The 25,552-nt window shown below is 40.8% G+C and overlaps 1 protein-coding gene across 20 annotated transcripts in view; it reads right to left on the reverse strand.

Annotated features, from left to right (window-relative positions):
• Dennd1a (DENN/MADD domain containing 1A) overlaps positions 1-25,552 on the reverse strand; it is a 488,421-nt gene that overhangs the window by 223,298 nt on the left and 239,571 nt on the right. For 19 of the 20 annotated variants that reach the window (NM_001362978.1, NM_001362977.1, NM_146122.3 and 16 more), the window contains 2 exons: positions 21,052-21,132; positions 16,865-16,918 (listed from right to left, as the gene is read on the reverse strand). In NM_001362978.1, the coding sequence (NP_001349907.1) occupies positions 16,865-16,918; positions 21,052-21,132 (135 nt within the window). The remainder of the gene's footprint in view (positions 1-16,864; positions 16,919-21,051; positions 21,133-25,552) is intronic. The other variant, XM_006498000.4, reaches the window with a different exon arrangement.

Below are 25,552 nucleotides of genomic sequence, written 5' to 3' on the forward strand. Positions count from 1 at the left end.
AATACGCTAATTTCTTTAATGTTACAGGGTTTCAATACTGCACAGTGCAACTCTCAGGAAATGAAAGGAGGGAAGGTAAGCTGTTGCCACGAGTGGCAGTTTATCACGATTAAAGATCTACAACCCATAATTTAAGTAAACCAGTAAATTTTATATGCAAAATACCATAAAGTGCTTTTCCACAATATTATGGTTAAGGATAAGAATGTGCGTTTATCTCATGATTTATTACTGTTTGACCAGAGTATTGGGCTAACCACCAAACTTCACAAATAAAGAGCAAGTGGATTGATAGCTTTTCTCCCCTACACTAACCACTCTCTTATACTGTCCCTCCTAGATATTGCTCATTCGCTATCTACCATGATGAGGCTTTACACAGGTCATCCTGCTTTAACTCTAAAACCATTCCTTGTACATAGATGTCACTTTCTCTATTTAAAGTTGTAAAACAGAAGCACAGAAAAGTGATGTAATATAACAAGGGTCACATGATAAGTGAACAGCAGAAGACTCAGTTTAGGGTTTAAATATATAATACCTTAAAGTGTAAGTTAAAATATCACATTCATAAAGTATTGAGTGTAGGGGAAAATAAGAGGAAATATATGTGCAAAGAAGAGGGACCTCACCTGCCCCTTAGGCAATTGTTGCCCTGTTTATAGCAGAATCTTTACATGCCAGGCAATGTGTGCTTTATCTATGTTCTTTCTCTTCCTCCTAATAACTTTTAGGTAGGTATTACCATGTCTCAATGGAGAAATAAAAGCTTACAAAGCCTTAGTTGTTTATAAAGATCACCCAGTTAGAAAGGGCAGAGCCAAGAGCAGGTCTCTTGAATCTAAAAGTTATCTGTTAACGGCTATACCAGTTTGCCTCCTAACAAACTCGATGAAAAAAATAAAATGAGCACTAAAGTCTGATGAAACTGGGCAAGAAGCATTTCTCTGCCCAGTGGACTGAGGAGCGCTGAGTTAATGATGTCAGGGTGGGGTTTGTTCCTGAGACAGTGACACGGCAGAGCAGTTCTCACAAACAAAAATACAAGGCCCTCAGCTGAGCATTTCAGAGAGAGCTTAAATGCTGATGAATTATATGATTTTTTTCTTTTAGAAGAAGATAGAAGTAACAAGAAAATAGAAATGAGGAGCTTAAAGAAGGCCAGAAAGCCCATTAGCACTTTTGACAGATCCAAAGATAACTCTGAAGCCACCAAAACGTGGCCTCAAGAGTCTGCCAAGAAGCTTCACGCTGAGGAGAAATATGTTACACAGCTTGCCGTCCAAATAGGGAGACACAGCGTCAGAGACAAATCCTGTGCCTTATTTTGGTGGGAGGAAAAAAAATTTACAAGGATACTTTTGTGGATGGGAAAGGGTGTGTTTTTGAAACAAAATACCACTCAACTGAGGCAGGCCCCCATTACCAGTCGAGATTGGAGGGGCTCAGGTGCTTGGTCCAAAACTCTACACAGGTATGTTAAAAATATGTAACATTTAGCCAAATTCTTTCTAAACTGTCATGTACTTTTTTTGGTATTTCTCATCCCATCTGTGCTGATCACCAAGATATTTGTGTCTAAACAGAAGCTGTCTCTCTTATCTGCTTCCTCCCCTGCCTCTTTCCTTCTGGGATGCCACCCGCCAGAGTGGGAGGGAGTGCCAACGGCCCCAACTGAGGAACTTCTTGGACAGGGGAGCACTCGCAGGGCAGAGGGGGTCCTGGCTCACTCTTAGTTTCCGACAAGTGCCTTGGAGACAGGGATCTCCCTCTTGTTGTTAAGTGTCCAATAGCTTAAGCTCCATGGCAAAGCTCAACTTCCCAGACTTGCTCTATCATTCCCACCCATCAGGCCTTTACTTCCTCTCGGAATACTCTTCTCTGTTCTAAACATGTTCATTTCTTTGAGGAGATCAGCCTTGTGTCACCTCCTCCTGGAAGGGTTCCTGGACTCCTCTGCCAAATGCTCCTTTGTGTTTCCATGGCAATTTGTCCCTATCTCATATTTAAGTATGTTTTTCTACTAGGCTGAGTACCTGTGGACAAATTACAAAGTCCAGCACTCTCGCAGTTTGATGAAAGAATAAATCCGTATGTAGAGGAAACAAGTGGTTGAAGACTACCTGTCCTTTAGCTCTGGTAAGCAGGGCATGGGTCAGTGGTCTAGCAGAGACAGTGCAGTATATTAAGAAGAAAAAGGCACCTGACAGAAACTCAGGCTGAGTCAGATAGGTGACTCAGTGCTAGTGAAAGGCCACAGAAAAAAGGACAGGATCACATTTGGGTTTCAAAAAAAGAGCTCCTTGAGGCTGGCGAGGCAGTTAAGAATACTGGCTACTCTTCCACAGGACCTAGGTTCAATTCCTAGCATCCACATGGAAGCTCACTAACTTCTGTAACTCCAGTTATAGAGGATTAGATACCCTCTTTGGGCCTCTGTGGATACCATGAACATATGTGATGCACATACTACATACATGCAAAACAGCTACACACATAAAACAAAACAAAACAAAACAAAAATCTCAAAGCCTATGACAGCAGGAAAAAAGAAGGCAAATGGGAGGACCTAGGACCTATTAACCACTTATCTTGTTACTGCCATACTCCAAGTGGAAAAGAATCCAAATGTGTAATCAGTTCAAAAGAAAACTTTACGTATATATGTTAAAACAAACAAACAAACAAAACCCTCACAAAACCACTCTTAACCACAGGATTAGACTTGGAGAGGGAAGGAAGAAAGGCTCTTTGGCACTATGGCCTCCTTGGTTCCAAGGCTCTGTGCACCACACCTTCTGTTTGTCCAAACATTTCTATTTGTTTGAATGTCAACCCTCCTTCTAAACAACCACCATTCCTGTTGAACATGGTATTTCTGCTTCCTTTTCCTCAGCATGAAACTTTGGACCACTGCAACTCTATCACGGGTAAGCCTGAGTACCTACCCCTTCATCCTGTGCCAGTTACTACCAGGTAATAATACTTCTGCCAGGAAAAGAGGACCAACCTGCTTAGAGGACTGTTTCCTGGGCTCTGCACTCTGGTCTTAGGTTTGTTTTTTTTTTTAGTGCCAGTGCATTTCTAGGCTTGAGAAAACTCCTTTCTTTGCTTGGACTTTATTATACACTGTTCACCTCTCCCATTCCCTGTATGGATGGACAGCAGTCCATCCATATGAAAGTGCCAGTCTGGCCTGAATTCAGATCCAAGGGGGACTCCAGACAGTGCAGCATGAAAGGTGAATTTTTGGAAGGTACGTGCTGCATCGTGTTCTTGAACCCCTAGCTTCTATTTTTCATCTGTACAAAAAAGACATTGGCAAAGGTCTCAATCTAGACAAAGAGGGGAGCAACACCTAGCAAACCCCATGCCCCCAAGGAGCACCTCCCAGGAGCTGTTCCTTTCTTGCTCTCTGTTTGCTCTAGCACCAGCCTAAGTGTCTGGGGGCTTCACACTCACTGTGCTCCGTGCCTGAGGTTATGAAGCAGGTGGAGGTCGGGGGTTGGGCTGGAACGAGCTGGGCCCAGGAGGGGATATCGTGTGGCTTAGAGAGAAAGCTTCTTAGGTTCAATACCATAGGGAAATGAGATAATCCTCAAACCAAAGAACCGACTCTAAGCTGGGTACTCCTTGGAGCCTTCAAAGCAGATGTTAGTCTGCCCCAGTCTGTCATTTGATTAGACTCTGAGACTCCATCTCCGTACAGGAATAAAGACTCATTGCATTCACTCTAGAGACTGATTCCTGGGTCAAAGGCTTGGTTGTGTAAATGGGTCTCAAGTCCTAAAATAATTCTTACTCAAATATTTTACAATATGACTTTTTTCTTTAAAGAGAGACAGAGTCTTGCTACATCGTTCAAACTGGTCCCCAGATCTTAAGCTTCAGGCTTCCTCCCAACTAAGTGTTCTGAGTAACTGAGAGTACACGTATGCTTTGTCATTAGGCCCAACTTTTACAATATGAAAACAGCTTAAGCTTTTAAGTAATTAAAAAAAATTAAGTTATCTTAGTGGTACCAGTGGTACCAGATTCTTATAAGGGGTTACAAATTTGGGTTCTAAAGTAATCTGCCCAAGAAAAAAATCTGCAAACTAATTTGAACAGTCAAATGAGAAAAGTGTATTACAGAACAGAAAGCAGAGCTACCGAGGCCAGCTTTATCCTCTGTGCACAGGAAAAAGACTATTAGAATAAACAATGATCCAACAACTCGTAGGAACAATCTCAGTATTTGATAACAGGTCCACTTCTGCCATCTCAACTTTGTTTATTTGTGAAAGCTACGATAACTTCATAAATCTTTTCTAGAGCATGGTGCATCTTTTGACAAAGTGGAGTCTGGGCAATGTCGCATATAACCATCCAGCTAAACATTTTCCTCGCATCATTAGCTACTTGGTATGACACTGACCAGATAATTAAGACAGGTTTGCTTAATACTTCAAATTAAGGCCTATATGATTATCCATTAATCAAAAATAAACTTCAAAACCTGGGTGCAAGACAAAATATCTCTTATGCAGTTAGCTTACAATGTAATTATTACTACACATCTGTCCATGATCTGTGACTTTTTCTTAAATGCAGGTCACTTGTTTAAAATTTATAAAGATTTATGCTCATTTAATTACTGACTGCATAAAATTTACTCCTACATGTGTTATCTTGATAGACACAGAAAACCCTGATGAGCAATTACATAGTAATCGTTTTTCAGCGAAAAGCAAGAAAATATTTTTACAAAGAAATTGGAGAAATAATGAGAATTAACTTCAACAAGGAGCTGAAAGTGGAAAGAATTAATTTTCCACATTTGCTTTTCATTAACAACTTGTAGACAAACTGCCCCAAAAGCCAGCTGTAAGGAGCTGTTCTTTTTCCTCTCTCAGGGTCTGGCACTTAGTTAGTTCATGCATTCATCCAACCAACCAGTCAGTCAGTCATTAGTAGCATGTAGTCATGCATCTACAAGTTCCAGGTATTAATCCTCCATCCTTAAAGGACAAGTGGCACTAACCAACTATTCATGCAATTAATCACATTGCTTACACTAATCATCTCTTAGGAACATACAGGTGGTACTGAAACCTTGACGTAGAAACATCTCTCCATACTGGGCTTAGACCTACCCAGGTATGAATTCTGGTTTTGCACTCAGCTACTAAATAAGTGAATTTACAACTCTGTGTTTCCCTGTTCTTCAAAGGGTCTAACAATCACATCACTGTCTAGTGTAAGAGCTTAGGAAATAACAAATGGTGTCTGGTCTGAGCCACCAGAACTGAAGGGCATTAAAAAAGTACTAGCTCTTCCTTCATTACTTATACTACTAACCTTTCTCTGACGTCAGAAATCATAATGTTGTTAGATTTCATGTTTTAAAGGGCATATGTCCTTCAGTTGCTTACTTTCTTAAATTTAGATCGTCCTTTAGCAGAGACAATCAATGTGTCTGCAGAAACCTCTTCTATGTTAAGTACGGGGCCGCCACACTCTATTTACCACACTAGTGATGGCATGGGCCACTAAGACATATATCAGAGAGGGAAGACATTAATTTGTACAGCCAAGAATGTCAGCTAACATCCAGAAAGGACAAGCAATGGGGAATCACATTCCTCAGCTTGCAGTCATACTGAGACCTCAGGAGGCTGAATCTCCAGGAAAACTACAATGAGGAGAAAAAGAAAGTTCTAGTGGTGCTCAGCACTGTCCTTGAAACTTACCATTTAAAACTTCTGCTCTTTGTACTTCCCTTTATTAGATTAGAATGCTGAGGTTCTAAGAAGACAAGAAGCCCAAGGGCTCAGGCCGGTGGGGCCCTGTGTCTGGCTGTCTCTGAAATCCATGTTCTATCCATGACAGCACACTGTATCACATTAACAACCCTGTGGTTATTGCTTGTTTCAATTTGCAATGCAGCAATTTAGTCATTTTAAATTAATCCTTGAAAAATCACCAAGAGATTAAAATGCAAATTTCAACATGGCTAGAGCTCTATAGTGATTCTGTGTCAAATTGGTCTCAGAAAAGTTCAGTCTCCTTAGAGTAAAAGCTTCCTTGCTTTGTTGTGTTTCAGATATAAAATATCATTTCTTTTTTTTTTCCTCATGAATATCACAAGTCAACCCTAGGGGGCCAAACTTTCTGAACAGGGGTTGCTACACCCCGCTGACCTGAAGACTAAGGCTAGCAACCAGAGCCTATGAGCGCTGGGCTCTGTGCATGTGAAATAGAGCTCATGTCTACCTCTCACAGAGTAGCTGGCAGGGATTAAAATGGAATGGTGTGTGTTAGGAGACTGGCAGATTGGTACTACTATTCTGCTTAGAAACAAACAAGACCAGACTTTTACTGGTTTGCAAAGGAGGATTTAGGAGACAATGGGTCGTATATAGGGAATTAGTTCATTAGAGGCAAAAACCAGAAGAGAAAATCTAAATTTCAAAAATGGTGGGGATAGAGGAGGTGACACACAGTGCAGCCAGGAGCTGTAGGTGTCTGAAGACCTACAAACAAATATCTGAAAAAGATATTTGAAAATTTGAAGACCTACAAACAAATATCTGAAAAAGCTGAAGACCATTCAAACAAATATCTCTAACCTTAGCAGGTAAGGTGCTGAGAATTGAGAAATTATACAAACTTCCAGCTACTTTAAAAACCAAGTTCTTAAGGAAGTCTTGGTCCTTAAAATAAAAAGATGAGTTATATCTAAGTACCTGATCATGTTAGTATTTAGCACAGAAGAAACATGACAATCCATCTAGGCGTTTCCTCAATAAGAAACTCCAAGTTTCTCTCTTCTCCTCTGACACCACCCTCCCGGAAAAGTCAAGTAAACGCATTTTTAAAGTTAGGAATCCTGAAGAATAGGAGAGATACGTCTGTCTTCTAAAATGGTAAAATGATGTTACTAATAAACTGGTTTGTCTGAGGGCACACTGGGCAGGCTGTCAAAGCTTAGAGGATAGTCCAAGGAGGAGACTGATACCACCATATAGTAAGTGACACCCAAGGATGTTAAAACAAAACAAAACAAACAAACAAACAAGAAACCCAACCAACCAACCAAACGAACAAACAAAAAAACCAATCCAGAGACAGACACAGACAACAAAAGATTACCTGGGCCAAGGTGGCATAAAAGTTGATGGAGGATAAAGGAAAAGCTGGAGACTAAGGGTGAGGTGGGTGGGTGGACATGACAAAAAGCACCAAGCCCAGCTCACACACAGAGTGCAGGGAAGCACAGGAAGTGAAGCTGCTCAGCCTCCAAAGGTTAGAAACAGGCACAAGTGATTCATTCCCAAATTTTTTCTCTCCAGCCCCCAGTTCCTCAGCTGGCTTCCTGCACCTGTCCAGAGGGAGTAATCTGATTAGAAGCTCTGAGGAAGAAGGGCTTGGGGATAACAGGTAAAGCTGAGAATGGTTCCAAAAGCACTAATTAGAAAAAAGGGATGAACCCAAGGTAACCAGAGCACATGTGGTCATTTCATAACCCACTCACCTTCCTTAGCACTGGTAATAAAACACTCACTCTCCAGAAGAAAACTGACTAACCCTAAGGAAAAGGTTCTGATGATATGTGAGAGTCTCCACCTCTGTACTCTGTCAAGCTCTGCTGATGAGCATATTACTTTGGGCGAGATGTTCAGTACCTACTTTAAAATGTGACAAGGCACATGTCAGCCAGAGCTCAACAAGAGATTCACAAGACAGGAGCTAGGACTGTGGTGTGAGAATGGTGAAGGAGCTGGTGTGGTGATGCAGATTGTGTAGCACCAGCTTCTCAGGAGGGTGAGCTGGGAGAGTTGTGAGCAGGGAGGGTTGTGAACTGGGAGGACTGTAAGCTGGGAGGGCTGCATTGGGAGGGTTGTGAGTTGGGAGGGCTGTGAGCTGGGAAGGCTGTGAGCAGGGAGGGCTGTGAGCAGGGAGGGCTGTGTTGGGAAGGTTGTGAGCAGGGAGGGTTGTGAACTGGGAGGGTTGTGAACTTGGATGGTTGCTGGTGTGTACAGGAGGGAGAGGAGGAAAAAGAAAATGTTTTTTAAATCTGGGAATTATAGTCTCACAGAAAAGATAAAAAAAATTAACAGTAAGATGGTCAAAGTTGCTGGGACTCCACAGAAAGTAGTCTGCACAGGTGTGAGTGTGGACTACAGAAGCTAACAGTTTCTGGGACAGGCGAGAGCCACAGAGCTTCTGAGGCAGCGCCATTTTCAGGCTCCAGACATCTGGCCACCTTCCCGGCCAGAAGACAGGTGTCCACCCGGCACAGGAGGCTTTAGCCTCAGAATCCACGGGAGATATCTTGGTTCCGGGACTCCGCAGAAAGTAGTCTGCACAGGTGAGAGTGTGGACTACTGAAACTAACACCTTCTGTGACAGGCCAAAGAAACACAGCTTCTGTGAAAGGTCCTCTTTTGGGCCTTCATCTTAGGCCAGGAGGAGGTCCAAACTCCAGATAACTGTGCACCTTCCCTGTAAGAGGAGAGCTTACCTGCAGAGACTGCTCTGACCACTGAAACTCAGAGGAGAGAGCTTGTCTACCAGGTCTGCTGATAGAGGGTAACAGAATCACCAGAGGAACAATCTCTAAACAGGGACAACTATAACAACTCACTCCAGAAATTACCAGATGACGAAAGGTAAACTTAAGAATCTTACTAACAGAAACCAAGACCACTCACCATCATCAGAACCAAGCACTCCCACTTTGCCCAGTCCAGAGCACCCCAACACACCTGAAAAGCTAGACCTGGATTTAAAAGCATATCTCATGATGATGGTAGAGGACATCAAGAAGGACTTTAATAACTCACTTAAAGAAATACAGGAGAACACTGCTAAACAGGAAGAAGACATTAAAGAGGAAGCACAAAAATCCCTTAAAGAATTGCAGGAAAACACAACCAAACAGGTGATGGAATTGAATAAAACCATCCAAGACCTAAAAAGGGAAGTAGACACAATAAAGAAAACCCAAAGTGAGGCAACGTTGGAGAAAGAAACCCAAGGAAAGAAATCTGGAACCATAGACGCAAGCATCAGCAAGAGAATACAAGATATGGAAGAGAGTATCTCAGGTGCAGAAGATTCGATAGAGAACATCGGCACCACAATCAAAGAAAATGGAAAATGCAAAAAGATCCTAACTCAAAACATTCAGGAAATCCAGGACACAATGAGAAGAGCAAAACTACGGATAATAGGAGTGGATGAGAATGAAGATTTTCAACTCAAAGGACCAGCAAATATCTTCAACAAAATTATAGAAGAAAACTTCCCAAATCTAAAGAAAGAGATGCCCATGAACATACAAGAAGCCTAAAGAACTCCAAATAGACTGGACCAGAAAAGAAATTCCTCCTGACACATAATAATCAGAACAACACATGCACTAAATAAAGATAGAATATTAAAAGCAGCAAGGGAGAAAGGTCAAGTAACATATAAAGGCAGGCCTATCAGAATTACACCAGACTTTTCACCAGAGACTATGAAAGCTAGAAGAGCCTGGACAGATGTTATACAGACACTAAGAGAACGCAAATTCCAGCCCAGGCTACTATACCCAGCCAAACTCTCAATTACCATAGATGGAGAAACCAAAGTATTCCACGACAAAACCAAATTCACACATTATCTTTCCACGAATCCAGCCCTTCAAAGGATAATAATAGAAAAAAACCAATACAAGGACGGAAACCACGCCCTAGAAAAATCAAGAAGGTAATTCCTCAACAAACCTAAAAGAAGACAGCCACAAGAACAGAATGCCAACTTTAACAACAAAAATAAATTACTTAATAAATAAATAAATAATTTAATTAATTAATAAAGTAAGCAAAAATTACTTTTCCTTAATATCAATGGACTCAACTCCCCAATAAAAAGACATAGACTAACAAACTGGCTACACAATCAAGACCCAACATTTTGCTGCTTACAGGAAACTCATCTCAGAGAAAAAGATAGACACTACCTTAGAATGAAAGGCTGGAAAACAATTTTCCAAGCAAATGGTATGAAGAAACAAGCTGGAGTAGCCATTCTAATATTTAATAAAATCGACTTCCAACCCAAAGTCATCAAAAAAGACAAGGAGGGGCACTTCATACTCATGAAAGGTAAAATCCTCCAAGAGTAACTCTCAATTCTGAATATCTATGCTCCAAATACAAGGGCAGCCACATTCATTAAAGACACTTTAGTAAAGTTCAAAGCACATATTGCATCTCACACAATAACAGTGGGAGACTTCAACACACCTCTTTCACCAATAGACAGATCATGGAAACAGAAACTAAACAGGGACACAGTGAAACTAACAGAAGTTATGAAACAAATGGATCTGACAGATATCTACAGAACATTTTATCCTAAAACAAAAGGATATACCTTCTTCTATGCACCTCATGGTACCTTCTCCAAAATTGAACACATAATTGGTCACAAAACAAGCCTCAACATATACAAAAATATTGAAATTGTCCCATGCATCCTATCAGATCACAATGGACTAAGGCTGATCTTCAATAACTAAATAATAGAAAGCCAACATTCACGTGGAAACTGAACAACACTCTTCTCAATGATACCTTGGTCAAGGAAGGAATAAAGAAAGAAATTAAGGACTTTTTGGAGTTTAATAAAAATGAAGCCACAACATACCCAAACTTATGGGGCACAATGAAAGCATTTCTAGGAGGAAAACCCATAGCTCTGAGTGCCTCCAAAAAGAAACTAGAGAGAGCACACATTAGCAGCTTGACAACACACCGAAAAGCTCTAGAACAACAGGAAGCAAATTCACCCAAGAGGAGTAAATAATCAAACTCAGGGGCGAAATCAACTAAGTGGAACAAAGAAGAACTATTCAAAGAATCAACCAATCGAGGAGCTGGTTCTTTGAGAAAATCAACAAGATAGAAAAACCCTTAGCCAGACTCACTAGAGGGCACAGGGAAAGCATCCTAATTAACAAAATCAGAAATGAAAAGGGAGACATAACAACAGACCGTGAAGAAATCCAAAACACCATCAGATCCTTCTACAAAAGGCTATACTCAACAAAACTGGAGAACCTGGATGAAATGGACAAGTTACTAGACAGATACCAGGTACCAAAGTTAAATCAAGATCAGGTTAATGATCTAAACAATCCTATATCCCCTAAAGAAATAGAAGCAGTTATTAATAGTCTCCCAACCAAAAAAAGCCCAGGACCAGATGGGTTTAGTGCAGAGTTCTATCAGACCTTCAAAGAAGATCTAATCCCAGTTCTTCACAAACTATTCCACAAAATATAAACAGAAGGTACTCTACACAAAGCATTCTATGAAGCCACAATTACTCTGATACCTAAACCACAAAAAGACCCAACAAAGATAGAGAACTTCAGACCAATTTCCCTTATGAATATCGATGCAAAAATCCTCAATAACGTTCTCACTAACTGAATCCAAGAACACATCAAAACAATCATCTATCCTGACCAAGTAGGCTTCATCCCAGGGATGCAGGGATGGTTCAATATATGGAAATCCATCAACATAATCCAGTATATAAACAAACTCAAAGACAAAAAACACATGATCATCTCGTTAGATGCTGAGAAAGCATTTGACAAAATCCAACACCCATTCATGATAAAAGTCTTGGAAAGATCAGAAATTCAAGGCCCATACCTAAACATGATAAAAGCAATCTACAGCAAACCAGTAGCCAACATCAAAGTAAATGGTGAGAAGCTGGAAGCAATCCCACTAAAATCAGGGAGTAGACAAGGCTGTCCACTCTCGCCCTACCTATTCAACATTGTACTTGAAGTCCTAGCCAGAGCAATTAGACAACAAAAGGAGATCAAGGGGATACAAATTGGAAAGGAAGAAGTCAAAATATCACTTTTTGCAGATGATATGATAGTATATATAAGTGACCCTAAAAATTCCACCAGAGAACTCCTAAGCCTGATAAACAGCTTCAATGAAGTAGCTTGATATAAAATTAACTCAAATAAGTCAATGGCCTTTCTGTACACAAAGGATAAATAGGCTGAGAAAGAAATTAGGGAAACAACACCCTTCTCAATAGTCACAAATAATATAAAATACCTTGGCGTGACTCTAACTAAGGAAGTGAAAGATCTGTATGATAAGAACTTCAACTCTCTGAAGAAAGAAATTAAAGAAGATCTCAGAAGATGGAAAGATCCTCCCATGCTCATGGATTGGCAGGATCAAAATAGTAAAAATGGCTATCTTGCCAAAAGTAATCTACAGATTTCAATGAAATCCCCATCAAAATTCCAACTCAATTCTTCAACGAATTAGAAAGGGCAATCAGCAGATTCATCTGGAATAACAAAAAACCTAGGATAGCAAAAACTCTTCTCAAGGATAAAAGAACCTCTGGTGGAATCACCATGCCTGACCTAAAGCTGTACTACAGAGCAATTGTGATAAAAACTGCATGGTACTGGTATAGTGAGAGACAAGTAGACCAATGGAACAGAATTGAAGACCCAGAGATGAACGCACACACCTATGGTCACTTGATCTTTGACAAAGGAGCAAAAACCATCCAGTGGAAAAAAGACAGCATTTTCAACAAATGGTGCTGGCACAACTGGCGGTTATCATGTAGAAGAATGTGAATTGATCCATTCTTATCTCCTCGTACAAAACTCAAGTCTAAGTGGATCAAAGACCTTTACATAAAACCAGAGACACTGAAACTTATAGAGGAGAAAGTAGGGAAAAGCCTCGAAGATATGGGTACAGGGGAAAATTCCTGAATAGAACAGCAATGGCTTGTGCTGTAAGATCGAAAATCGATAAATGGGACCTCATAAAATTGCAAAGCTTCTGCAAGGCAAAAGACACCGTCAATAAGACAAAAAGACCACCAACAGATTGGGAAAGGATCTTTACCTATCCCAAATCGGATAGAGGACTAATATCCAATATATATAAAGAACTCAAGAAGGTAGACTCCAGAAAATCAAATAACCCCATTAAAAAATGGGGCTCAGAGCTGAAAAAAGAATTCTCACCTGAGGAATACCGAATGGCAGAGAAGCACCTGAAAAAATGTTCAACATCCTTAATCATCAGGGAAATGCAAATCAAAACTACCCTGAGATTCCATCTCACACCAGTCAGAATGGCTAAGATCAAAAATTCAGGTGACAGCAGATGCTGGCAAGGATGTGGAGAAAGAGGAACACTCCTCCATTGTTGGTGGGATTGCAAGTTTGTACAACCACTCTGGAAATCAGTCTGGCGGTTTCTCAGAAAATTGGACATAGTACTACCGAAGGATCCCATAATACCCCTCCTGGGCATAGATCCAGAAGATGTCCCAACCGGTAAGAAGGACACATGCTCCACTATGTTCATAGCAGCCTTATTTATAATAGCCAGAAGCTGGAAAGAACCCAGATGCCCCTCAACAGAGGAATGGATACAGAAAATGTGGTACATTTACACAATGGAGTACTACTCAGCTATTAAAAAGAATGGATTTCTGAAATTCCTAGGCAAATGGATGGACCTGGAGGGCATCATCCTGAGTGAGGTAACCCAATCACAAAAGAACTCATATGATACGTACTCACTGATAAGTGGATATTAGCCCAGAAACTTAGGATACCCAAGATATAAGATACAGGTTGCTAAATGCATGAAACTCAAGAAGAATGAAGACCAAAGTGTGGACACTTTGCCCCTTCTTAGAATTAGGAACAAAACACCCATGGAAGGAGTTACAGAGACAAAATTTGGAGCTGTGATCAAAGAATGGACCATCTAGTGATTGCCATATCCAGGGATCCATCCCATAATCAGCTTCCAACACTGACACCATTGCATACACTAGCAAGATTTTGCTGAAAGGACCCAGATATAGCTGTCTCTTGTGAGACTATGCCGGGACCTAGCAAACACAGAAGTGGATGCTCACAGTCAGCTATTGGATGGATCACAGGGTCCCCAATGGAGGAGGTAGAGAAAGTACCCAAGGAGCTAAAGGGATCTGCAACCCTATAGGTGGAACCACAATATGAACTAAACAGTACCCTGGAGTTCTTGTCTCTAGCTGCATATGTATCAAAAGATGGCCTAGTCGGCCATAACTGGAAAGAGAGGCACATTGGACTTGCAAACTTTATATACCCCAGTACAGGGGAACGCCAGTGACAAAAAGGGGGAGTGGGTGGGTAGGGGAGTGGGGGGTGGGTATGGGGGACTTTTGGGATAGCATTGGAAATGTAAATGAGGAAAATACCTAATTAAAAAAAAAGATGGCCAAAGTAGAAAATTTTACAGAATGTAAAAATAGTTGAATAAAGTAGAGGTTGGTCTAAAAGAGAAATGTGGAAAACAGTAAAAAGAAAAGAAATTATATATATATATATATATATATATATAGAGAGAGAGAGAGAGAGAGAGAGAGAGAATAACAAAGCAAAGTAAAACAAAATAATAGTGTGTGAAAATATTTGTATGCATAAGGAGTGAGTTTTCATAGTGGATAAGATGATCAATGCCCAGGACAATGGGTGAAAATGAGCCCATTAAGGTACCTCATGGTTCAATTTCAGGATATTAGAAGCCAATAGATCTTAAAAGATAATAGGGATTAAATTGGTCAAAACTCCTAAGCTACAAGAGTAAAAAGAAGCTAGCCTTCATATTTCTGAACGGAGAGTTATTTTGCAAACTAGAATTCCACACTTACACTACGTAATCATGCAAGTTCAAAACTGTTGCCTCCAGCAACATACTGTCTCTGGAAAATGATTCTTGAGAATGGTGGAATAAAACAAAGAAAGAGGAAGATGTTAACCAAGATCTCACCTACAACAAGTTGGACAAGAGCCACAATCGGGTTTGCATTGTTTTTAATATACACTTCTGTGTTGATTTTTTGTGATGGATTTTGAATGAGATGCGCAAATATTTTTAATATATCATTAGATAAAGATGCATCTTTGGAGGTGTGCAGTTAATATATTCCCCACTGCGTGTTGTTAAATTGTACCTTCTAAACTTAGGGTGTTTTGTTGTTGTTGTTGTTGTTTTAAATAAATCAAAGGAATCTTTTGGTCTCAAGTAGTACCCAACTCCCAATTTAAGTAGTGATAAATTAACCAGATCTAAATAACAGAAGAGCGGGCAACCAGCACCATGGTTACCCATCCATCTATCTCTCTAGGGATCCATGAGCACCCCAGGGCTCTGGACAGCACTGTCTGAGGCGACAAAGAAGGAAGGCAAAGCTTGAGAAGCACTTCTGAAATGAAGTGATCTGAGCTCTCCCTCTCTCTCTCTCAACTAAAATCTTGAACACGCTGACAAAATAAATGAAACACTGCTGTTTTCTTATAGAAACAGGAATGGAGATGACAATGTTTTCATCTTTCCAAGTCATTTTCTATCCATATTACATTTATCTTAACTTCAGCCACAATTTTCTAGAAAAATTTTTACTTTCCGAATGTGTTAGAGATGTTTCCTTATCTTTTAAAGTTTTACTTTAATATATCTTGATTACAATCTGATCTTGTCACTTTTCTCCTTCCCTTTCCCCCCTCCAGACTCTCCTAATTCATCTTTGTAAGTCCTTAAAAAGTCTTGGTTTGTAACCTAAACAATAAATTATTTTTCTACTTTTTTTGTTACTTTTTCTAATTTCTTGAGCTGCTTTTCTATAGTGCTTTATAGAAAACTAGACCCTTGTACACATCAAGCAAGTGCTGATCACCGAGCTATATACCCAGCCCTTTTGATTTCTCAAACTCAAATTCAACTTCATTGTTCTTACAAATGCATTCCAGACTATGAAATTTCCTCTTTGGGGTGCTTTTAATCACATCTTTTTAAATGAAAAGGAACTATGGCACTTGCTACAAACAGGTAAACTTTAAAGGCATTATGTTAAGTGAAATAAGCCAGCAGAAAAGGACAAACAGCTTATAATTCCACTGAATATTTGGTGCTGGAAAGTAGGCAACAATCACAGTCAGAGAGTAGAATGATGGTTTCCACACACTGTAATTTTGAAAGATGACAACTTTTGAGGAGCAGGAGAGGTGAATGCACTCAAACCCACTGCACTGTGTCTTCTGAAGTTAAGGAGAGCTGATCTCATGCTACTTATATTTCACCACAGGCCTCTCTGATGGCTGCTTTAGGCTCCATTCTACATTTTACAATTTATAATCACAATAATATATTGTGTCCTAACGTAGACATGTCACTCAGCTTCTTCAGAGGGCAAACAGATCTGCCAATTTAGCTCGCTGCTTCTCAGCCCTTAGAAGGCACTGTCCTCCTTCACTTACTACAAGCTTCTTGAGACATGAGCACAGAAGCGTGGTTCTACTCTGAACACCTGCCTTTGTAAACTTTCACAGGGGAATTTCTTTGCTAAGAACATTCCATCTTATAACAGAAAGGAGAATCTAAGTCTCTATTGTGAGGGAACACCTAAGTTCCCTCAAATAGAGATTTTTGCAGTAGACAACAATGATTCTTATCAGTGAAAATGCTAAGATGCTTTTCTAATAGGTAATTTAAAGCTATATTAGTATGCCCTAGAAAGAACAGAATAAATTCATATCAACCATTAATAAGTGATTACTTTGAGAAATATGAAGAAAACCTTGTGTCTATACTTTGGAGATATTTTCAATTTGTTTTTGCTATTATAACCCATTGGGTTTTATATATATATATATATATATATATTTGTTTCAGCAATCCACTGTAACTACATTTGAAAACATACCCTTTTCTTTTAAAAACATAAACAGTAAATAAATAAGTGTAGTGGTCATTTTCCAGGTACTCACATTCTCAGGTATGCTGGGAAGCTCTCTGCTATCAGGCACAGTGAAGTAAGAATGCTGGAAAAGAAAAGACACGAGCTGCATATTTTTTTTCAAGATGTTTTAACTAGAACTTTATTCCAAATTTAGGTAAATGTTCTAAAGCATCTTCCTTACTCAGATGAGGAAGCCACATGGCTGTTGTAAGAAAATATCCATATTAGAGCTGCTTAGGCTAATGTTGGACCAAGCTAGGAGCATTAACTCATCAGCAGGAGAATGAATGTCTTGTGAACATGAATGAAAAAAAAAAAAAAAAAGAATCAAAGAAGGGTAAGTCTAAATTCTCAATGTGATATTTTGTGAGTTTCTGAACACAAGAAAGTAGCCAGTTCTATAGTTTGCTGTTCAATAAGGCAGAGGACTCTTAGCAACCAAATAACACTACAATCACTCATTAAGTGACAGGATATCCCAACCAATCCTGCTACTCCATTTTAGCATCTAAGGTCACATCAATCTATACTGTAATCAAAATCTGCTCAGGACAGTTCCAGCCAAAGGCTACTCATGCCACATGAAAGGGCTACAGATGGTTGCCAATGGAGAATAAGCTCCTCACTTGCAGTGCGATTGTCATGAAGCCTGGGAGAGGTTGAAGACTTGACTTCAAAGACTTGCAATGAGACATCTCCATGTTTGTAACAAGCTCATATCTCCAAGTTAAATGAAAACTGGCTGAACTAATGCCACCTCCTTGGCTGCAGTTAAAGGCTCAGAAGATAATGGTAAGTGGCACTGGAAGGAGCCTTGTGCTGGCCAATTAAAGATGGATTGTGAAAGGCCAGGAAAGGTCATGGGCAGAAAGGTTCAGCTCAGCCATGGCCTAAGTTCCAATCTGGACCTCCCCCCCAACCCCTTATACTCCTGGGTAATGGAAGAATAAGTAGGTTTCTTGAAAAGTGAGTCGTATCTTCGTTCTAAAATAAAAGGTCCTGGAGACAAGCTGTGCCAATGATGGTAATAATGAGCTGCTAGTCTGACACTTAAAAGATATTTATTGAACACCTGCTTATGGAAAATTTTATATTAAATACTTTATAAACATCATTTCTAGTTGCCACAATAAAATTTGAAGATAGATATTATCTCCATATTACAAATGGACATGATTAATGTTCAGAGAGGCAGATAGTCTAAGATCAGTGAACATGTGGAGGATCTACGCTGGAGCCAGTCATGCCATACCCAGGCCCTATCCACTGTATCCACAGACTCTTTATGTCTCTGCATTTATACACAATAACCTGAGAAAACACTTCTACATGAAGCACTTAGCTTACCAAAAAGTGGTACTTTACTTACTTACTATTTTATTGATTTTGACACAGTGTTTCACTATGTAGCTTCAGCTAGTCTAGAAATTGCTACATAGCCCAGACTGGGCTTTGGGCTTGCACTGATTCTTCCCTACTTCTGCTTCCAGAATACACTACCACACCAGGATTAACAACTGGATTTTTATTTTACAATTATTATAATTCAAACTGTTAATTTGCATTTCTACTTTACTCAATCACCTAACATTAGACACACAGAAACATTCTATTGTGGAAAGTGGTTAAAGATTCAAAGCCCAGGCTGTATCTTTATAAGGCATTTCACAAATATGTTAGGATTTCTATTCCAAATGAAATACCAGACCTTCAAATCAGAAATGCATTTTGGGAAGAAGAATGTCTAGTGGAGAGGGGGGACATCCGCCTTTACAGATGCAGTGGATTGTAAAGAGTGAGCCAGCATAACTCCAAACCAACCAGTCCCCAGGCTGTCCTTTGAGATTCTGTCTTGCTCCATTGCCCATGAAATGCTGGGGATCAGGGGAGGTCAGAAACATTCCTAGAATCCACTGGAATGAAACAGCTGCACACCCAATAGTTCCTCCTGCCCGAGCTGGCTTGTCCTTGAGGCCTGACAGCATGCTGCCAGTGCAGACATTTGGGGAAGGAGTGGCCCTTCCTCCCAGGCAGCTGGTGACCTAGCCTGGCTACTCCACAGCTACCTGTCGGATGCTATTACAGGCTGAAGCAGTGACATCAAGTGTTTCAGAAAAAAGACTTGAGACAAAGGCAGGGTTGCTCTGCTTCAGTGATGACTGGGTCTAAAGCTCACTTGCTCATCTTTTCAGGCAGCCTCTACTTCCCTAAGAGCAAATCCTCCATAAGTAAATTCCTTCCCTCCTTCCCTGTGTCCATTCCTTTTCCCTATTACCTTAGCATTGTAAAGGCTAGTTCATCATTTGTAAATTGCATGACTTTACATACATGCCCTTTCCTCTCTAAACCTTTCCTCTATGACATGAGAATGTTAATACCTACATTGGGAACGATTTTGAACATCACAGGTATACATTAGTATAAATTAGAAACTTAAAATAGATTTGTTATTGTTATTGTTATTATTACTGGCAATACTATGGCTTTTAATACCATTCTGGTAAAACCCATTACTTTTCCTTATGAAGTCAGACACCTTCCTGATCCCTGAAACCAGTACTGTAACTGCTTCTTGAGAAGCTGGAGGAGAAAACTCTCTAATCTGCCAGGGCTCTGTGATAGGAAGACGGGTCTGCATGACAATAGGTGCCTGGCCAAATGGTGTCCACCACAGAATTCTGATTAAGGCAATGGCAGCTTCCAACTAAGAGATAAAGAATTTAGTAAATGAATTATGGAAAAGATTCTACACACCTCTTTTGATGTCCTATTTGGCAGATAAGGAAGCTGAGCCCATACAGTTAAAGGTCTTGATTTAAGTCACTTCAATCACTAGCAAAATAGACAACTGGAACAGAAATTTCCCATCAGGTGGCATACTAAACTGTGGGGCTGTGAAAGGCAGCCTATTTTGGTTGAATGAGGCTTGCTCTGGCAACCCAGTAGAAAACTCAAGGAATGGAACATCGAGCCACATTCCCAGAGACAGGTGCTTGATACCACAGAGCCCCCAACTCCATAATTCTGCGACTATAAGTCACACAGACAATGTCCCAAGCTTCTGGCATTCTGGCTAGATTTCACCCCCACAGTTACCTGACTATAGCCAGGTATGCTCCTCCCCAGTTACCTGACAGCAACAAGCCCATTACAAAAGGAGCTGCTTGGCTTTACCTTTCTTACTCTCATCTCTAGACCTCCTTTTTTCTCTCCCTTCCTCCCTCTCTCCACGTGGCCATGGCCGACCTCTCTTTCTACCTTCTGTCTTTTCCCCTGCCTTTCTACAATGAAGCTCTAAAACCACAGACTGTCTCTGCTCATCAAGGCCTGCTATGCTTGAACGATGGGATAGGCTTTCCCATAACTAGCTGTGTCTAACCTCCCACCAGAAGGTCCAGCATTCCAGCCACAGACCGGACCAAGGACTCTTGCCTGCATGGGAACCATCCAGCACCCCTTCTCTCACTTCGGCCCCGGGGCCGATAGAGCCGCCCCCGGGGCCCCCATTTTGTTCTCAGCTCTTCCATGTTGTCCAGCCATGTCTAGGATGCCTGAGACCAAAAACCTATTACCTAGGACTGCCCCTTGCCCAATCCCCGCCTAGTTGGTATTCCATGGCTTCCCACAGCTAGACACCCACCAGGGGCTGTGTGGAAAGTGTGTGACAGTCTTCCTCATCCACCCGCTGGAACTCTGACTGGATGCAGGTTTTCTTCCACTCCCTTTATTCCCCCATGTCCACTGCCCCGCACTGAACAACTAAATAATGAGTGCTGTAGACCAGGAACTATACTGAGTACTCTCCCTCTGTCTTCATGGCATAGAGACTGATAACCAGTTTACTCCCAGAGGAATTAAGTTTCCAGGATCATGTAAGGGGAAGGGCCAAAAAGAAAGGCTAATTCAGCCTGAGAATTTGGGGAGGATTTCTGAGGAAACAGAATCAGAATAGTTCTGAAGGATGCATGAGTTAACAGGCAAACAGAAGAGAGGCAGTGTTGAAGACTGAAGGTCCAGAATGGACTTTAACTGTGACAAAGGGTAATACAGGTAGCCAAAAATAGGGGATGACAAGGCTGATAGGTCCAGCCATCCTATTCCTTGAATCTTTAACTAAGGATATGACTAGTCATTTGGGAAGCATCTATTCTTCAGTGAATCTCAGAGAAAGGAAGAATCCCATACCTGAGCCTGCCTTGAACTTGCCCCACTTACCACACTGAGGTGAACAGACACTCCAGGATCAGGGATGGGAAGTCTGTGCAGAGTTTCAAGAAGTTCATTCCACTGACTTTCCTGAAAGAAAGAAAGGGTCCTAGTAATAAAAGCTGGACCTATGGTGAGGTCTAGACCCACAGAGAGACAGGTGGGAGATGCTGGCCCCAAGACAAAAATAGGTTTGATATTCAAGTATATTCAAGTATAGGTTTGATATTCAAGTAGAGTTGGATAAAAGACACTGCTCAAACACAAGAGCCAAACTGATCCTCCCACATCAAGTTTGACATTTTCTATTCAGTCAGACACCTACCATGACCACCTTTTATGGATCATATACCATAAGCTCTCAGCAAATCTATTCCTTCAACTCCATAGCAACAACTTCTAAATGCAAACAATCTGAGCTTCCAGGGCGGGGGTGGTTGGGAGAAATAACTTTGACACCATGGATCTAGTCTTCATCATCATTACCCTCAATTAATTTTATTGAGTGTTCACTGGGTACATGTAGCAGCCTCCAATTATGGAAAGTTAGAAATGAAGCAAGTTCACCAACATGTGATATAGGACAGCAGCCGTGCATTTTAATTAGGGAAACTGAGCAGCTGAACAACATACAAAGCAACACAAATTATTCGACTCAAAACAGATTCGCCTTTAAGATGCTCAAAACAACAGTGCTTATAAAATGATCCAAAAGCCACTTCTTTCTGTGGGAATTCTTGTGTGCTAATAAAAGGTTACATTTACATGGGCAGCCATGTCCTCACTACTGGATCCTTCTAGCCACACACTTAGGTGTGAAGAATGAAGGTCTGAACTGTGAAGCTCTAGTGTCCCATTGGATAGTAGGCTGCACAGCCCAGAGAGGGAGGAAGGATTGCTGTATCCAAGTCCACAGCCCTATCTGCCTCTGGCAAGGTGCCTGAGATGAAATGGATGCACCTAGCTTACAAGCTTGTTTAGGTCTGTGCTCTGACAATCCAGTTTCATAGAGGACACAGGTGTGTGAACATGTGTGCACAGGGTGAATTTTGCTCTGAAGCAGTCTCACACCCACAGAACAATTTTAGAAACAGACCAAGGCCTTTTCAGTTTTTCCACTGTTTGAGAGTGAGTTGTTGGTATCACACACACACACACACACACACACACACACACACACACACACACACACTCATTCTTCTCTGAACAATCATGTTTAATCACAACCAGGAAGTGTGTATGTCTCAGCACAGTGTGCCATTTAATCCTGTCCAGTTGTGCCAGCTGTGCTCTGCATATTCTCATGGCAATCAAATCAGTTTAGAGGCATGAGTGGCCTTCAGCAGGGTAAGTCTTGAGTTCTGCTAGAAAGCTCTTTCTTAGATCTACAGGACCTTAACTATTTTGCAGAATGAGTCTCAGCTGTCAGACATTTCTTCATGAATCTCAACTTGTCCTTTATTGATGATGTGTCCTTACCACTTGACTATATCATCTCATATCTCTACTGGGCACCTTCCTACACAGGCATTTAAAAAGCATTTTGTAGCAAACATGTTATGGAATCCCTCAAGTTTTGAGTCTAGGTGTTTATTTATTTTGCTTCAAGTGCATAGCTTTCATATGCCTTCAGTATTTGATTTGACGCTCCCTTCCATGCAGATTCCCTTTCTGCCATATTAAGGATCTGACAACACTGTGGCCAGGACCCAGTGCTCATGCCCCACCTTAGGCTATAATACCTGGTGACTCTCATGGTCACACATAAACTTCCCCAAATAGAAGCTTTAGCTCATTCAACAATTGTAACACTTCTGATTGGGAGAAGGCAGATTTTAGGGAACAAATATGCTGGGTTTGTTTCCATGGATATAAATTGCATGTATGTGTTTTTATGTGTGCATGTGTATGTGGAAGTCATTGGCCAATGTTAGATGTCTTCCTAGATTGCTGTCTATTTTAGTTTGTAAGACAAGGTCTCTCAGTGAATTCAGACCTCATTTACTCAGCTAGGTTTTATGTCTAATGAGTTCCAGAGATCTGCCTGCCCTTCCCCTGAGTGCTAGGATTAGATGCAAAAGCTGCCCGCCTGTCTCTTACGTGGGTGCTGGCGATCCAAACTAGTGTCCTCATGCTTGTTGACCAGGTACATAATCAACTGAACCCTTCTTTTCACCCTGTTCTAATTTGGTAATCAATATTTTTTGAACAAGCTAGTTGTAGACAGAGTGTCTGCTCTCTGTTATCATAATTCCTTTAGCCAGAACAAACTTTGTAGGCATCATGGGTCAGGAAAAACCGTAAGCCATGTGACTGATCTCAGCTTCCTATACAGCATCAGGCAGGGGCCTCACCAGGCCCAAAGGACAGAAGCACTGATCCCATAGGGTTATGCTCAGCTTATTGTACGTCTCCTTTCCTAAGCTTTCCTTCCTTTTTAATTGTTTTGAGACAAGGTCTCATGGCTTCAAACTAACTTAACGGGCAAGTGAGCTGCTAGCTGCCTGAATGTCCACTGTAGGAGGGATGGTTTTGAATCCTGATCTTCCTAGCTGCCTCTCAAATGCTAGGATTATATATATATATATGCACGTTTTAAGATACATTTTTAAAAGAATAGTAGGTTGTACTGTCAGTTTAAACACTGAATGGAATATACATGTGGGGTACAAAAGCATGAATCAGTCTGCAGTTTAGAGATGCATTACATGCTTCTATTTATTAAAGACACCTTTCAAATTGAGTGGAAACCTGAATGCCTTACCAAAGCTAAATGTGCATCAGAAATCAATGAACAGATCCCAAGGCAGCCTGCTACCTCATTCATCAAAGACACCAGTTCTTCTATGATAGAATTCTTGACCTGATGCTCCCTTTCACACTGAGTGTGGTAAACAAGAGAGAAGTTATTTCTATGAACCATCCCTACCATCTGTTGTGACCTCTGGAATACATTTGCCAGTGAGTACAACTCACTCAAAGAAAAGATTTATCCATTATACACTCATTTTCCAACATCCCCCTTCCCAAATGACATTTTCTAAAGTATGTTCTAGGGAACCCTGCAAATCAGAATTCTGTTTGTTGTGGACTAAAATGCATTTGGGGTAAAATGAGAAAGAAAGGACTAAGTAACAAAAGTGCCCACTGTGGGCCTTCTGAGGGCCTACATTACACATATGTGAAAGAGGAAAGGAGAAAACAAAAACAAAAACAAAAAAACACAACCATTGACTTGGGGCCCTTTAAGATCAAAAATACGGCCGGGCAGTGGTGGCGCATGCCTTTAATCCCAGCACTTGGGAGGCAGAGGCAGGTGGATTTCTGAGTTCGAGGCCAGCCTGGTGTACAGAGTGAGTTCCAGGACAGCCAGGGCTATACAGAGAAACCCTGTCTCAAAAAAAACAAAAACAAAACCAAACAAACAAACAAACAAAAAGATCAAAAATACGGAACAATAATTTTTAATAGAACATTTTCAGAATTAGGCTTCTATAGAAAAATGGAAAGAAAAGACATTTAATAATCATGCTATGTCACTTTAACTTAAAAGTTGCCCTTTAAAAAAAAGAACTCGAACTTAGATACACAGGCAAATATTCAATTCACTAATAACAGTGAGATTTTTAACAGTCAAACAAATGGCAAGTTTAACAAATGGTATCAGTGACAGTGTGGGACTCGGCTGTATTGCAAATCTTTTGGAGAGTAGTTTAGCAAATGTAGGGGTGGATCTGATGGTCCACTTCCTCAATTGGCTCTTGATCTGTCAGTAAAGAAACCATGGGCTGACTGTTGGGTGAAAGGAGTAGACTGAACTTCTGGGTCCCTGGAGAAAAAGAGACAGGGAGGAGGTTCGCCATGCTTTGGAGAGAGAAAAGCCAAGCAGCTATGTGAGGTCTTGGGAAGAGTGGGGGCTTGAAGCTGCTCCTATAGGTGGGTGGTCAGGGATGTTTGGTAGGGACTAGATGTATCTTAGCAACTAAAGTTTAGGGAAGGTGGGAGGTATGGAAATAAGAATAGTGTTAAGGGTACACTTTTCCAGGTAGGATATAGTAGTGCCCAACAAAGGCAAGTTGAAATTGAATAACTGTGTGTGCATGTCTTCTATCCATGGATTCAAGGGAAGCTGGGTAGGGGCTGGTAGCATGGCCTATTCCCAGAACTTAGGCAAGCTAGCAACATGCAACAACAAACAAACATATAAATACTTAGTTTACAACTGCCTATCTGGGATTCTCTTAATAGAGGAATAATAAAAACTGAAGAAAATGTTTTATATACAAAGATTTGAGTGGTTGGTCTTCTTTTTCTATATGCTCCTCTCTGTGTGTCTGCCTATGTATAAGGGGGTTGTGTGTGTGTGTGTGTGTGTGTGTGTGTGTGTGTGTGTGTTTGCACATATGAGTATACATTACACTCACAGGGGTCAGAGTGTCCTACTCTTAACTTTTTTTTTCTCTTGAAACAGGGTCTGCAATTGAAGTTGGACCTAGGCTGGTAGTTACCA

This window comes from Mus musculus, chromosome 2 (genome assembly GCF_000001635.26).
Source record: "Mus musculus strain C57BL/6J chromosome 2, GRCm38.p6 C57BL/6J".
NCBI lineage: Eukaryota > Metazoa > Chordata > Mammalia > Rodentia > Muridae > Mus > Mus musculus.